Consider the following 14,252-nt stretch of genomic DNA (forward strand, 5'->3'; position numbering starts at 1 on the left):
GTTCAGAGACAGCAGCTGAAGCCATTGCTGTCAATCACAGCCAGTGACAAGAGAGCGGGGGTGAAGTTGAATCTTATTTCCTGTGTCAATAGACACAGATAGCAAGGCTCGGGAGCAAGTCCACATGAGTGCCCCCAAAACAAGTGATTTGTATGGGGTCCTCGGTGGGGGGGAGGAGCTGGGAACCTGGCAAGAGAAGGTTCGGGGCTGCTCTGTGCAAAGCAATTGCACAGAGCAGATAAGTATGATATGTTTGTTATGTTAAAGAAAACAAACGTTTAGAATCACTTTAAGGTCACTATAATCTATTTTTATGAAAAAAAACATTTAACCTGTCCTTTTCTCCCTCACTTCTGTTTGTTTTAAATGGGCAGTGCATGGTGTTGCCATTGTATGCAATGCTCTATGCACACTACAGTCCCTAATCCATTTCTGGAACAAGCAAGAGGGAGTGGCTATGTTCCTGCATACAGTTAGACCATGGAAAATGAACAGGACGTCAGATCACATTTTTTTTTTTAAACAGTTTAACCTAAAGATATTAAAAACTATGTGTTTCTCCGAGGAGGAGAACACAAAAAGGAGATGTTTGAGGTTGTAAAGCAACACATTATGAGCTAAAATAAAATATACCAAAAAAAGCATACAAGCATACAATGTAGTACAGTGTTGTGCAGTGTTAACCAAATAGAAAGTTTGCAGATGTGGCAGTTAGAGTGTTGAGACAAACCATTTACCTCTGAAAGGGGTGTTTACAATGACCAGATTTTATTTATTCATGTAAAACCTTAATCCTAAAAGGAAAAAAAACTGTTTGCTGTAACTTCTTTTGTAGCTGCATTGTGAGCTGGAGTTTGGCTTCAATTTGTTAGTGTATCTAAATCTGCTAGTGCATCTTACACTGCCCTCCTCCCAAATTAACAATTCCGCTGTCCAAGTGTACCCCTATGCTCATTCAACCAGAGTGTAAGCACTCTAACACAGGAGGTGTGTCACTGACCAGATCTCCAGGTGAAAATAGAGGGAAAAAATCTAAAAAAAAAAAAAAAGAAAAATGAATAAAGTCACCACATCTAATGATTGGTATGCTGCAATGTATTACATTCTTGGTTTTGGGTTTAAAACTGCTTTAACATCCACCTTTCTGCAACAGATAAATGTCTATTTCATGCACAAGATGCTCATTTTTCCATGGTATTATTTAACAGAGAGTAATTCTTACATTAAATCAGGGTCTGGTTGTGATGAGCGGTTCCCCAAAGCCATTCTTCTTGTTGCTGTCAACTGGTTTTGTTGCTGCCCCTCTTGCTTGCATTATTATGTAGAATGCAGGACCAGATACCACCACTGGTCCTGCCAGAAGCATAATTAGAACCTTCAGGGCCCCAGTGCAACAAACCAAAAAGGGCCCCCTTGACCCCTGGCCAGAGCCCTTCCCACTGATCGCAGGCACTTTACTCCCATCATGGGGCCCTTGATTACAGTCCCAGAGCAGGACCCTTTCACATGTTCTGCAGTGGGCCCCCTTCCTGCCATCTTGGGGCCCCCCGGTGGTGGAATGCCAGAACCCGGTTGCAAGTGCGACCTTTGTGACCCTGGTGGTTTACTGTGTTTCAGTTATGAATGAACAGAGTCAGTGATCGGTACCAATCATTGACTGTATTCAGTAATACAAGGTAGGAGCTGGTAAATGACACATTTAGTGGCCTCTTCCTTGTTCTCCATCCTTACACATCCCTCGCTGCAGCCAGCGGGAGAGAGGAGGTGGAACTCAGCAGTGCAGTCAGGAATGAGGGGGTGCTAGGGGATTACACAGGGGCCAGATCACAGCAGGAAGTGGATAGGAGGGGCGGCAGGGCAGCATGTAGAGGAGCCGCTGAAAGGAAACTGGAGGGGTTCGATTCCTCTAAATGCCACCCCGCTTCCCCTCCTATCCAGGTATACAGGGGAGCCAAGGGTCCTGCATAGTACATGATGACATAGGAGTGCGCACTCACCTTCCAGTGCTGGAGAAAGGGGGGATTGGAGAACCAGCTGTAAATGTATATTTGAAGAATTATCCACTGAAAAAATTAGAATAATATTCCTCATATGCAGGGGGATTGGCAGATTTAATTTTTAGGCACACTGTCTGGAATGCTGCTTAAATGAAATTCAGTTTGGCTTCTTAGTTTTGGGAGATCTGATCAGATGAGTGTTGTTCCTTTCATTGATCGATGTGACTGACAGCAGCTTGATAAAGCATAAAATACAGTAGATCAGAAAAACCTGGGTGTTGCTGCTGTGGCACCCCATATTACTTTGGTGTTGATGTATTACAATTAAAGATTCTGGGGATACTGTATTTTTAAACAACACCAGAAGTATGCAGAAAAGTTTTAAATATAAATAGTACTTTGCAGTTTGCCTTAAAACAGTAATAAATCCAAAAGCAAACATTATTACATTATTAAATTGCAGCTTACCAGCTCTTAGATGTGATGGCAGCAGGGGTAGACTGACCATTTGGGAACTCAGGCACTGCCCGAGGGCCCGGGGTCAGTAGGGGGCCCCATGAGATGTCCCTGGTACCTTTCATAGGCTTTTTTGGCTGTGATTTGAGTGTGGGTGAGGACACAGGGGCCCCATGATCCCCTATTGCCCAGGGGCCCCATGAATTGTCAGTCTGCCCCTGGATGGCGGTATTAGTTTTATTTTTTAGGCATTTTTTCTTTTATTTTCATCTGATGATCTGATTGGTAAGTATGGTATTTTTCAACAGAAAATGTAGCAGTTAGAGTGTAGATAGAGTGTAGATACAAAGCATTTACCATTGACAGGGAGCTGGAGCGTGGCTTCAGTTTCTTAGTGTATCTAAATCTGCTAGTACATCTAACACTCACCTCCCCCTAGACTGGCAATGCTGCTGTCCAAAGGTGCCCTTGTGCTCCTCCATCATGGATAGGGGCATTCTAATACAGGAGGTATGTTACTGGCCATATCACCGGTTGACAACAGAGGGCAAAAAAAACTAAAAAAAGAAAACTAATGCAGCCACCACATCTAAGGATTGGTAGGTTGCAACATATTACATTTTTGGTTTCGGGTTTAATATCGCCTTTGCTCGGCGGGCTTTTTGACCATGAAGTTTCCCTGCAGTTCTGGCATCTGTGACTGTGCTGTGGGCTGAGATGCGTGGGTGTGCCATTCAGTAGGAATGGCTGCAAGACACACAGGGCGTGTGTCTTGCAACTAGTACCATTCACAAATACCTGTACTCCACACATGCACAAAATATATCTATACTCCACACATGTACAAAATATATCTATACTCCACACATGCACAAAATATATCTATACTCCACACATGTACAAAATATATCTATACTCCACACATGTACAAAATATATCTATACTCCACACATGCACAAAATATATCTATACTCCACACATGCACAAAATATATCTATACTCCACACATGTACAAAATATATCTATACTCCACACATGCACAAAATATATCTATACCAGGGGCGGACTGACCATTTGGAAACTCGGGCACTGCCCAGGGTCAGTAGGGGGCCCCATGAGATGCCCCTGGTACCTTTTTCACAGGCCTTTTTGAGTTTGGGCAAGGACACAGGGGCCACCATGATCCCATATTGCCCGGGGCCTCATGAGTTGTCAGTCCGTCCCTGGTGAGCCCCTTATTTACTGAGCCTCTTTGGCTTCCAGAAAGTTCCCTCACATCTCACTGGACAATTTTAACTGTCCCAAAGTGTGTGAGAAAATTTAAAGAGGACCACAAGAAAAAGCACCTATTTTAAATAAATGGCATTTGATACAAAATTTATTGTGAATAGTAGAAGCAAACCCATGAAAGTGTCCACAAATAAATAGTGCCAGACTTTTACATTCTTTACCTAGAAAATATCTAGGTACTCCAATTCTGCCTTTTTGTGGATAACAAGGCGTGTGATATTTTAGAGGTGCACCAAAATTAAAATTCTTGGACCAAAACTGAAAATTCAGGATGTGTTTGGCCAAAAACCGAAATGGACAGTTTTTAAAATTTATATATATATATATATTGCCCAGGGGCCCCATGAGTTGTCAGTCCGCCCCTGATCTATACAGTACTTTACACATTTACAAAATATATATATACTGTACACATGTACAAAATATATTTATACTCCTTGCATGTACAAATAATATTTATATTTCATGCATGTACAAAATATCTCTACACTCCACACATGTACAAAATATATTTAAACTCCCTGCATGTACAAATAATCTTTAAATTTCATGCATGTACAAAATATCTCTACACTCCACACATGTACAAAATATATTTACACGTCTACTCATGTAAAAAACTTGAATTACACATAAGAACATGAAATGTAGCCAGTGTTTCTATTTTGTTGGTCATTTTTTGACTAGTTTAGTAAACCATATCAACTCCTCTCTCATTTGCTCTCTTTTGGCCTACAAAAAATACAATTGAAATTCTATATCTGTTCCAATAGTTTAAATCTAAATATCTGTAGCTCCTCCAGTGAGCTTGAAAGTGTTATCAGTCCCTCTCTTGCTTACCCTTGTGAACTACTGAACATATCCTTCCACTTAGGTTATGGGGAAGAGAAGATGGGGAGGTGTAGTCCTAACACAATTCCTATCCTAGGGTGACAACACTGCTCCTCCATAGATACAGCACTGACCGAACGTTGTCACCCTAGGATAGAAAGTGTATTACAGGGAAAAAGCCCAAGAAAAATAATGTAGCCACCATACCTGCACTATATTATTTTTTTGGTTCAAATACATTTGAAAGCGTGGTTAGGCTTTGGACATTTACATATTTGATTATTTCTAAAATGTAGAAGATGAGGTCACCAACCTTTTTAGCTACAGGTACCGTTGTCAGGGCTCCGGGTATGACCAGAGGTGTGTGGACCGACACAGGGAAACACAGACTTCAGGTATAGCGTGTAAAACAATATAATTTATTAAGGGCAACACAAACATAAACGCAGTGCAACAAACCAAACCCAAAGCTAACACAAATACATACAACAAGGTGCAACAAACCCAAACCTTAACTGATGTATATATATATGGAGCACAACGTAGTCAGGCGGGCCAGGTCGGTAGCTAACGGGCAGACAAGGTACAAGGAGTAGGCAGAAGATTGTCAGGAGTAGCTGAGGTCAGTGCAGGCAGAGTTCAAGCAGAGTCAGGATCAAGCAGGAAGCAGACAGGATGCAGGTACAGGGGCTCATGGGAACAATACACCAAGGCCCTGACTGCAGGCCTGGCCATTCCTTAAATACACCTCCTGCAATCAGCCTCAGGTGATGGCTTGATTGCAGGAGTGAGCTTCTGGCTGCTGAGAGAACCCGCTGGCCAGCCCTGGTACTGCAGCCCACAAGGCAGGTGAGTCCCACCACCATTGGCGAGTCCATTCCTGACAACCGTGGAGTAATTCATCCTCAAACTCTACAGAAAAAGCATTTTCATTTTCAGCAGCTCAGCTTATCCATTTCTACCCTTTCAGTGGTTACTTGGAAGCCTGCAATCTTCCCAATCTCTAATGTAAACTTTGAGAAGGTCCTGCTGGAGAAAGGAACGCAGAATGTTGAGACTAGACTAGAATGATGTAAAGTATTTATTTATTACAGGTTCTTGTATACTGCTATCACTTTATGCAGTGCTTTACATATATATTGTGCATTGACATCAGTCCCTAACCCTCAAGGGGTGTACAATCTAAGATCCCTAAATTACATTCATACATACACATACTAGGGCCAATTTAGACAGGATCCAACTAGCCTATTAGCATGTCTTTGGAGTGTGGGAGGAAACCAGAGTACCTGGAGGAAACTCATGCTGGCATAGGGAGAACATGCAAATTTCAGGCAGGTGGTTTTCGTGGTTGGGATTCGAACTGATGTCCCTAGTGCTGCCAGGTGGAAGTACTAACCATTTACCACTGTGCTGCCCCACACTAAACTAAAACCAAAACATTTTTACATTTTTGCATAGACTAAGGGAGGGATATATCAGCTGTCAGTTTATTTGCTGTCTGTGTCCCATTGGGGAGATTTCCCTGTACTGATGTTGCCTGGGGTTTTTATTCAAGTAAATGCATTGACTGTGTATCATGTGTTTCAATAAACATTTGTCCAAAGAGAAGGAAATCTCTGGTTGTTTCCAGAGTCACCAGAACTACTGCCCTCATTGGAAAATTTGCCCTCTGTTCCAGTTCAGTTGACAACTCAACTCAAAATTTGGGATGTTCTTTCACTTTCACTCTCATTGATAACAATCAACAGGACAAATAGAGAGGGTGCATCCCCCTAAGGGAGACCCAGACAGCAATTAAAACCTGACAATTATTCTAACCCCTCTTCATTCTTTAGATTGTAAGCTCCACGAGCAGGGCCCCCATATTCCTTCTGTACTGAAATGTATTGTAATTGTACTGTCTTCCTTATATTGTAAAGCGCTGCGTAAACTGTTGGCGCTATATAAATCCTGTATAATAATAATAATAATAATAATTCTATCCAAATCTAAGAAAAGAGCTTTACCCTTAGTTATTTTAACTGCAGCTCTTTTGAGGATTAATTGCTCCGCAGTGCCTGCAGCCACGGTGGTCAGTGAGGAACTTGCTTATTTACTGTGTATTAAGAATGTGTAAATACTTGAATTTCCATAGTCTGACCACAGGTTCACTTTAAATATTCTTACATTAATATAGTTGTTATAGTACATATAGTAGTATATATGTATTATAATTTATCATTTGTGTATGTGCATTTTCTATGTAACAATATTTTTAGAACATCTCTAATGGTTATTGTACTGATGAAATGATTCACTGTAAAAACATCTTTTAGTGACACCTTCTGAAACATCTCTCCCACTCTTCTTTTTCTACAGTTTTCATTACTCACATCAAAGCAAATAGTTTATACATCAATTATACACGCTAGGCTTCACACCATGAAATAAATAAAATTAGAAAGAAACTTCCTTCTGAGGCATACTGATAGGCAGATTGTTTCCACTGAGATCTCAGATATCTCATCAGTATGTAAATGTTGTGCTTGTGATGGTGCGGCTCATAGTTCTATTACAGTTTATTGTCTACTTGGAAGATTTATTGCTGTGAGAACCTGCAAATTATTTTTCTCAGTAATTGATACTAATTGATATTTTATGCATATATGCTAATTAATGTGGTATTAAACCAAAGACCATGTAAGACCAATGTAATATAATGCAGCTTACTCCTTAGATCTGGTGGCTTCATTCGATTTCTTTTTTTTTCTCTATTTACGCCTGCTGATCTGGTCTGTAACACACCTTCTGTATTAGAGTGCCTGCACTCTGGATGAATGAGCACAGGGGGCACCTTTGGACAGCAACATTCTTAATCTTGGGAGAGGGGAGTGCAGATGCACTAGCAGATTTAGATACACTAACAAACTGATGCCAACCTCCAGCTCACACTGCAGTTACACAAGCAGTTACAGCAAACATGAACAAACAAAAGCCTTTCATTGTAAGCACCCCTTTCAGTGGTGAATAGTTTGTCTCAACACTCTAAGGGCTCATTTACACTTGTTTCGACTTCAACACACATTAACCACTTGCCGTCCAGAGGATTTACCCCCCTTCCTGACCAGGCCATTTTTTGCGATACGGCGCTGCATTACTTTAACTGACAATTGCACAGTCATGCAACGCTGCACCCAAATTAAGTTTATGTCCTTTGTTTTCCCACAAATAGAGATTTCTTTTGGTGGTATTTGATCGCCTCTGCATTTTTAATTTTTTTGCGCTATAAACAAAAGAAGACCGACAATTTTGAAAAATATTTTTGACTTTTTGCTATAAAACATTCAATAAGAAAAATTTAAATCCAATTTCTTCATAAATTTAGGCCAAAATTTATTCTGCTATAACAATATTTTTTACTTTTTCCTATAAAATATATCTAGTAAAAAAAAAAAAATGTCGTCATAAATTTAGGCCACAATGTATTCTGCTACATGTCTATGCTAGAAAAAATCCCAATATGTGTAAATTAATTGGTTTACGTGAAAGTTATAGCATCTACATGTGGCGTTATATATACTGGGATTTTTAAAATAATGTTATACTAGTAATGACAGCAATCAGCGACTTATAGCGGGACTGTGGCGGGCATTCTGACACTGTCGGGAACTGACTAAAAGCCACTGACATCCTCAGTGACACTAATACAGTAATCAGTGCTAATAAAAAGCACTGACACTGTAATAATAACACTGGGCAGGAAGGGGTTAACATCTGGGGCGATCAAAGGGTTACTGTGGGATGTTTTCCATTGTGTGCTGTGTGTGTTTTACTAGGGAAACAAGCTGCTTTGTATTGCTCTGCTGTGACGAAATGCGTCAGCCGGATGTGATGTCAGACTCAAACGGAAGTGGTAGAAACAAGCTGCTTGTATTTCAAACACATGTACGCACAATTTTTACATTATTAAACTTGATTTTAAGCAATATTGCACTATGGGAGTAAGTTTATCTTTCATGGCCATTGAGAATTTGTGAAGAAGTGAGGAGGCGATTGGTCATGTTGATACTTGATTGTGAAAAGGCTATTTACAAGACATGTAGGGTAAGGTGCATGACTGAAGGGGAAGGGATCGAATACGGCTTTGCACACAGGTGGCGGATGAAGGATGGACACACGTATTGTGGATCTGATTCACAGTGAAATGCACAATTTTCACCCTTAGAGGGTAAGAGTATTTAGGGGAAGAGTGGTACACATTCTTTGCTTAGTTCACACTATATTGCACATATACATAGCTGCATATGTAATTTGTGAGTATAAGAAATACGACACTTTATTAGTTTTTTTCTTTTGGAGATTTGGATCAGCACATTAGAAGATCACAGTAGAGAGAGAGATTATATGGCATATTACACATTTTGGGAAAGGAGATCTTGATGGGAAAATATGAAGATTGGAATACGAAATGGTGCGCTTTTGCTGGTATAACAAAGACTTACATACCCAGGGGGGTATTGGACAGCCTCAAGACTGTCCATAATTTTAAAAGGGCACCCCATTCTATGCTGTGAAAAACTATTCTAATAGTTTTATGTAACGCAGCAACATCCACACATGTAGGACACCCAACATTAGAGGTGATTTATTCTTCCAAAGCAAATACACTTTTGCACACTGGTACTGAGTTTTTCTCATCTACCGCAGTTGCCTCCATCAATGAGCTAATGTGACCCCAGCACTGATGAAGAGAAGCAGAGGAGGGTCAAACTAGGATGTTGTGAAGTCAGCTGACATCCTCCTTATCAACTGATGATATCATTGGTTGTCAGGACGCCGGTGGCTAGAAGGTCGTAATGGTACACAACAAAAATCTGTGACTTTGTGTAACTAAAAGGCAGGCTTGTTCCACCAACTGGCTTGTATACAAGTTTTAGGCTATTTTCAGCTGCCTGCACAACATCCTAGTTTGACCTAATTTTGCCAACGCACCCCTGAAGAAACCTCAAGGCATCCTGGTTGAGAAAGGCTGGTCTACAGTACCCCTCCTTTTCCAGATCACCAGTATTTAATCCTCAGATTATCATTAGAATAAGTAGTGAGCTTAGAACCCCTCGTCTTTGATGGCTTCTTGTAGCCTACAAGTATTGTTATGATTGCTCTCAATTAAAAGTAATAAAAAGTGTGAAGGGGTGGTTCTTCTATATGTAGGAGGAATGCCTCCTTAACCTGTTTTACTTTTGGGAATATATCCACACCATCATGGTTTTGGTGAGTAGGAGACAAAAACCTATTTGTAAATGTATTGTATTTTCTTGAATGCTACATTGACCATTGACCACGTGGTTGGTTTATCAGCAGTCAGTGTGAACACTACACTTCACTTCTTGTACTGATCTTATATTATAAAACTTTTGCATAAAACAAACTTTTCCAGTTGTCTCATTATTTCATTATAGGTTGTCATGAATAATTTAAATCCAGTCTGGAAAACCTTTAAAGTCTCAGTGAACTCCCTGTGCAGCGGTGATCATGATCGAAAGCTAAAGGTAGGACTATACATATTTTCTTCTGATTTTAATTTACTTTTAATGAAAATTGAACCTGTGCTTTGTCCATACAGGACACTTTAATTACCACTTCACCAACAGCACATACCATTCTTTTCTAACTCCTGCTACTTTATTTTAGCCTCTGGGAGTGAAAGGAATGCATTGTGTAAGCTACGGGTTGACTGAGTCATAGCTAACACAGGGCCATATCCTACTTATGTAACAGTGCTGACTAGTCCACATGTTTAGCAATTACATGTTCTTCATACCGGAAGTAACAAGTATTTACTTTAATTTCTGAAAGCTGAATGGATCAGTGGGATAACAAAGTAAAAGTAACTGCTGGACAAAATGTGGGGGTGAGGGGTTAAAGCAAGACTGTTACTTTTCCTAAATGGATGTATTATAATTATTATTATTATACAGTATTTATATAGCGCCAATGGGTTTGCTCAGCGCTGTACAATAGCGAGGGGGACAGAACATGAGACAATACAGTAACAATACAATACATGAGGGGTTCGAGGGCCCTGCTCTTTCGAGCTTACAATCTAGGAGGGAGGGGATAGTGGTACAGGAGGAAGTGGCTGTGGGGGATGGAGTGGTGGGAGGAGTGGAGGAGATTGGTTGTTAGGTGAGGGTGGGGTAGGCTTCCCTGTAGAGATGGGTTATCAGGGTGCGCCTGAAGGTGAGGAGGGTAGGTGACAGTCTGATGGATTGGGGTATGGAGTTCCAGAGGATGGGGGAAGTCCTGGAGAAGTCCTGCAGTTGGGCGTGGGAGGAGGAGACCAGGGAGCTAGAGAGTAGGAGGTCCTGTGAGGAGTGAAGGGCACGGGTGGTATTTGGGTATCAGGTCAGTTAGATAGTTTGGGGCGGCGTTGTGAATGGCTTTGTAGGTCAGAGTTAGTAATTTGAATTTGATGCGCTGGGCAATCGGGAGCCAGTAAAGGGATTGGCAGTGGGGGGTGGCAGATGTGGAGCGGTTGGTGAGGGGGGTGGCAGCGGTTGGTGAGGGGGGTGGCAGATGTATGATCGTTTCTTTGGCTGCTGGTCACCAAATTATCCAACATCTAGTGATTAGTGGAGTGGGGAGCTACTTAATTACCAATAGAAATCAAAAACGACCTGGTGGGCAGATGCCTCATTGGTCCAGTCCACTGCTGGTGGAGGCCTGGGTCAATAGCTCTATTTGCTCCCATCCTTTATTCCTGTACTGTGTAGGTAGCTCAATACAAAATATCTTGCTATTTCTTATATTTTTTTACATTTATTTAAGCTTAACGTACATTAAAAAGAAATAAAAAAATCTATAAGCCTACTTTGGATTCATACTTATTACATTATGAGTGTACTTTCGAAATGTCAAAAATCCAAATATAGAGATGTGATATTTGTAATGTTGAACAGCACTTCAGAGTCTGGTGGGGCGTTGTGGAAAGTGAAGAAAAGAAATCACAAGAAGGAAGTGCAGCTGTGCTGATTAGAGTGCGTTGACATATATATTTTCAATGTAATGTTTTCAAGCCATTAAAGCATTCCAGGCAGGTTTTTGAACTGCTAGATTTCCATTTGCTGCTGTTCTGCTATCATGCTTACACCAGTACACCTTATACTAGTGGCTATTTTAAGAGCTTTCAGAAATGGCCTCTTCTGCTGATTATCTTGGACTAACTACGTACTCATTCAAGCTAACACTTTCAATTTGCTTATTTAGTCCTTAGTTTTTCAGATGACTGTCTCCTTAAATATGGCCACTGCAATATACATTGTTCAAGTGTAAGGTTTAGGGGAAAACACGCATGTTCAATCCTCTATACTACAAAAATGAGGATGACCAAGAATGAACAAAGCAGGTGATGTACCCAGTGCTGGATTTATAGCCCAACCCCCCATGCCAACTGCCTTGTTTTATCCCCTTCTACTCCACTGGATAGCCTTAGTATCACACCATTAGAAGAGTGGGGTAAACTGTCACTCTGCTAACAATTCCTAAAGTGAATGCACTGTAAGCACACAATACACTATTCAACGGTACAGGGACAGTAACCATAAGAAACCAGATGACTGCACTGGCAGGCAAGGCTTCTGTCTAGGATCTATTATACATAAGAATATGTTCCTCTCAGCAAAATTATTTTTGAATAACTGTACGCCACCCACTGCCGCCACACAGTGTCAAGGATCCGGGTATGACCAGAAATGTGTGGACTGACACAGGGAAGTAACAGGCTTCAGGAATGATATAATAACAATATACTTTATTATTAGCCACCCAAATATACAACGCACAGTAAACAAACCAACCTTCTACTAATCTTAGTATGTGCAGGAACACAGGCGTAGTCAGGGCTGGAGAGGTGGAATGGTCGGGCCGGCCGTATGGTTCTGTTAACGACAGTCTGGTGGTACTTCTAGCAGTCCTCAGGACAGGCTTCCCCAGGGCGCGGAGTCTAAGTCCCAGTCTGCTTATTCACCAGGGCCCCTGATGGTGGGGATGGACCAGGTCGCGGCCTCTTAGTACACCTGCTCGCGGTAGAGGGATCCGCCAGAGGTATATGCAGGTAGAAAGCCTGATGTGAAGAGGCAGAAGGTGTGAGCAGGGATGGCTGGATCCGTGCAGGATGGATGGGTGGCAGAGTAGTTAGTGTGGTCAGACGGGCCGGGTCGGTAACAGCGTGTCAGCGTGGTACTAGGCAGCAGGCAGAAGAGTAGTCAGGTCACTCGCCGGGGTCGGTAACAGGAGTTCAGATCAGATTAGGGATGTCCAGGAGAGTAGTCAAACGAGCCAGGGATCAAGCAGAAGAAGTCAGCAGAGGTCAGGATCAGGCAGGGTTGGCAACAAATCAGATAGGCACAAGAACACAGGCTGCAACGTACAGGAGCTCATAGGAAACATACACCAAGGCACTGATCACAGGCCTGGTCCTGCTTAAATACACCTTCTACAGTCAACCTCAGGTGATGGCCTGATTGCAGGAGTGAGATTCTGGCTGCTGAAAGCCAGCCTTGGTACTGCAGCCCACAAGGCAGGTGAGTCCCACCACCATTGGCGAGTCCATTCCTGACACACAGCCTCTAGGCAGATGCACTTTTAGGTTTTTAGTATAAAAAGGGTATAGAAATGATATATCATATGGACAATGAAGTCAAATAGATTAAAGTACAAATATGAGATCTGCCCTAACTAGTCTGTTTTTAATTTGGCAATTCCTGGTTTGTAATCCTTATCCTTATTTCAGTAATTAGTGAGTCACTGACCTGGTTTCACTATGCAAGTCCAAAGTTCACTGGCTACTTACTGTACTGTGCATTTTTTTACCAAAGCTGCTAAACTCAACTCCATAAAAGTCCATGTGTCCATGTACACATAGGCTTTTACCAGAGTTTAGGAGTTGCTGCGTTTAGGTGAGGTTAACCTTCGTCTCCTGAACACAGAAAAATCGCATTCAGGATAGGAAGGTTTTGACCGCCGACTGCAGGAAAATGCAAAATTTAGTAAAACCGCAGCAGAATCGTAGTACTGTGGTTGCCCCGGTTTGTATTTCCGGCAGCCGGCGTTCAGGGTACGCTCATGAACATGGAGCCTTACTCATGATATACAGTCGGTAAGTTAGGATTAAGACAAAAGCAACTTAGATGTTGCATCCTTAACCACCTCCCGCCCGTCATATAAGGAAATGACAGCCGCATAGCGGTTCTCTCATTCTGGGAGGACGTCCGGGGGGGCGCAGTGCGGTGATCGGTGGTGCACTGTGTCCCTCTGACACAGCGGATCACCGATCAACGGAAAGAGTCGAAGATGTCGGCTCAGTCATGTCATCAGCTGTGTCCAATCACAGCTGATCACATGTAAATAAGGAAATGCCGGTTATCAGCATTTCTCTCCTCTCGAGCTGTTACGCTGACAGCTCGAGAGGAGAGCAGAGCCGGTAATCGGCATTCCTCAGAGGGGGACATCTACACTGATCATCAGGGCACTGATGATCAGTGTGCCCTGATGATCAGTGTAGCCCCAGCAGTGCCACCTGGCAGTGTCCATCAATGCCAACTGTCAGTGCTTATCAATGCCACATGTTAGTGCCTACCAGTGTACATCAATGCCACATGTCAGTGCCCATCTGAGCTGCCATTCAGTGCCACCTAT

The 14,252-nt window shown here is 42.0% G+C and overlaps 1 protein-coding gene across 1 annotated transcript in view; it reads left to right on the plus strand.

Moving 5' to 3' along the window:
* Positions 1–14,252, plus strand: part of CPNE4 (copine 4) — a 560,705-nt gene that overhangs the window by 376,977 nt on the left and 169,476 nt on the right. Inside the window, exon 7 of the mRNA XM_089652053.1 lies at positions 10,016–10,105. Within this exon, the coding sequence (XP_089508179.1) occupies positions 10,016–10,105 (90 nt within the window). The remainder of the gene's footprint in view (positions 1–10,015; positions 10,106–14,252) is intronic.

Source organism: Staurois parvus, unplaced genomic scaffold (genome assembly GCF_062004578.1).
Source record: "Staurois parvus isolate SC_StPar_1 unplaced genomic scaffold, SC_StPar_1.0 ptg000670l, whole genome shotgun sequence".
Taxonomy (NCBI): Eukaryota; Metazoa; Chordata; class Amphibia; order Anura; family Ranidae; genus Staurois; species Staurois parvus.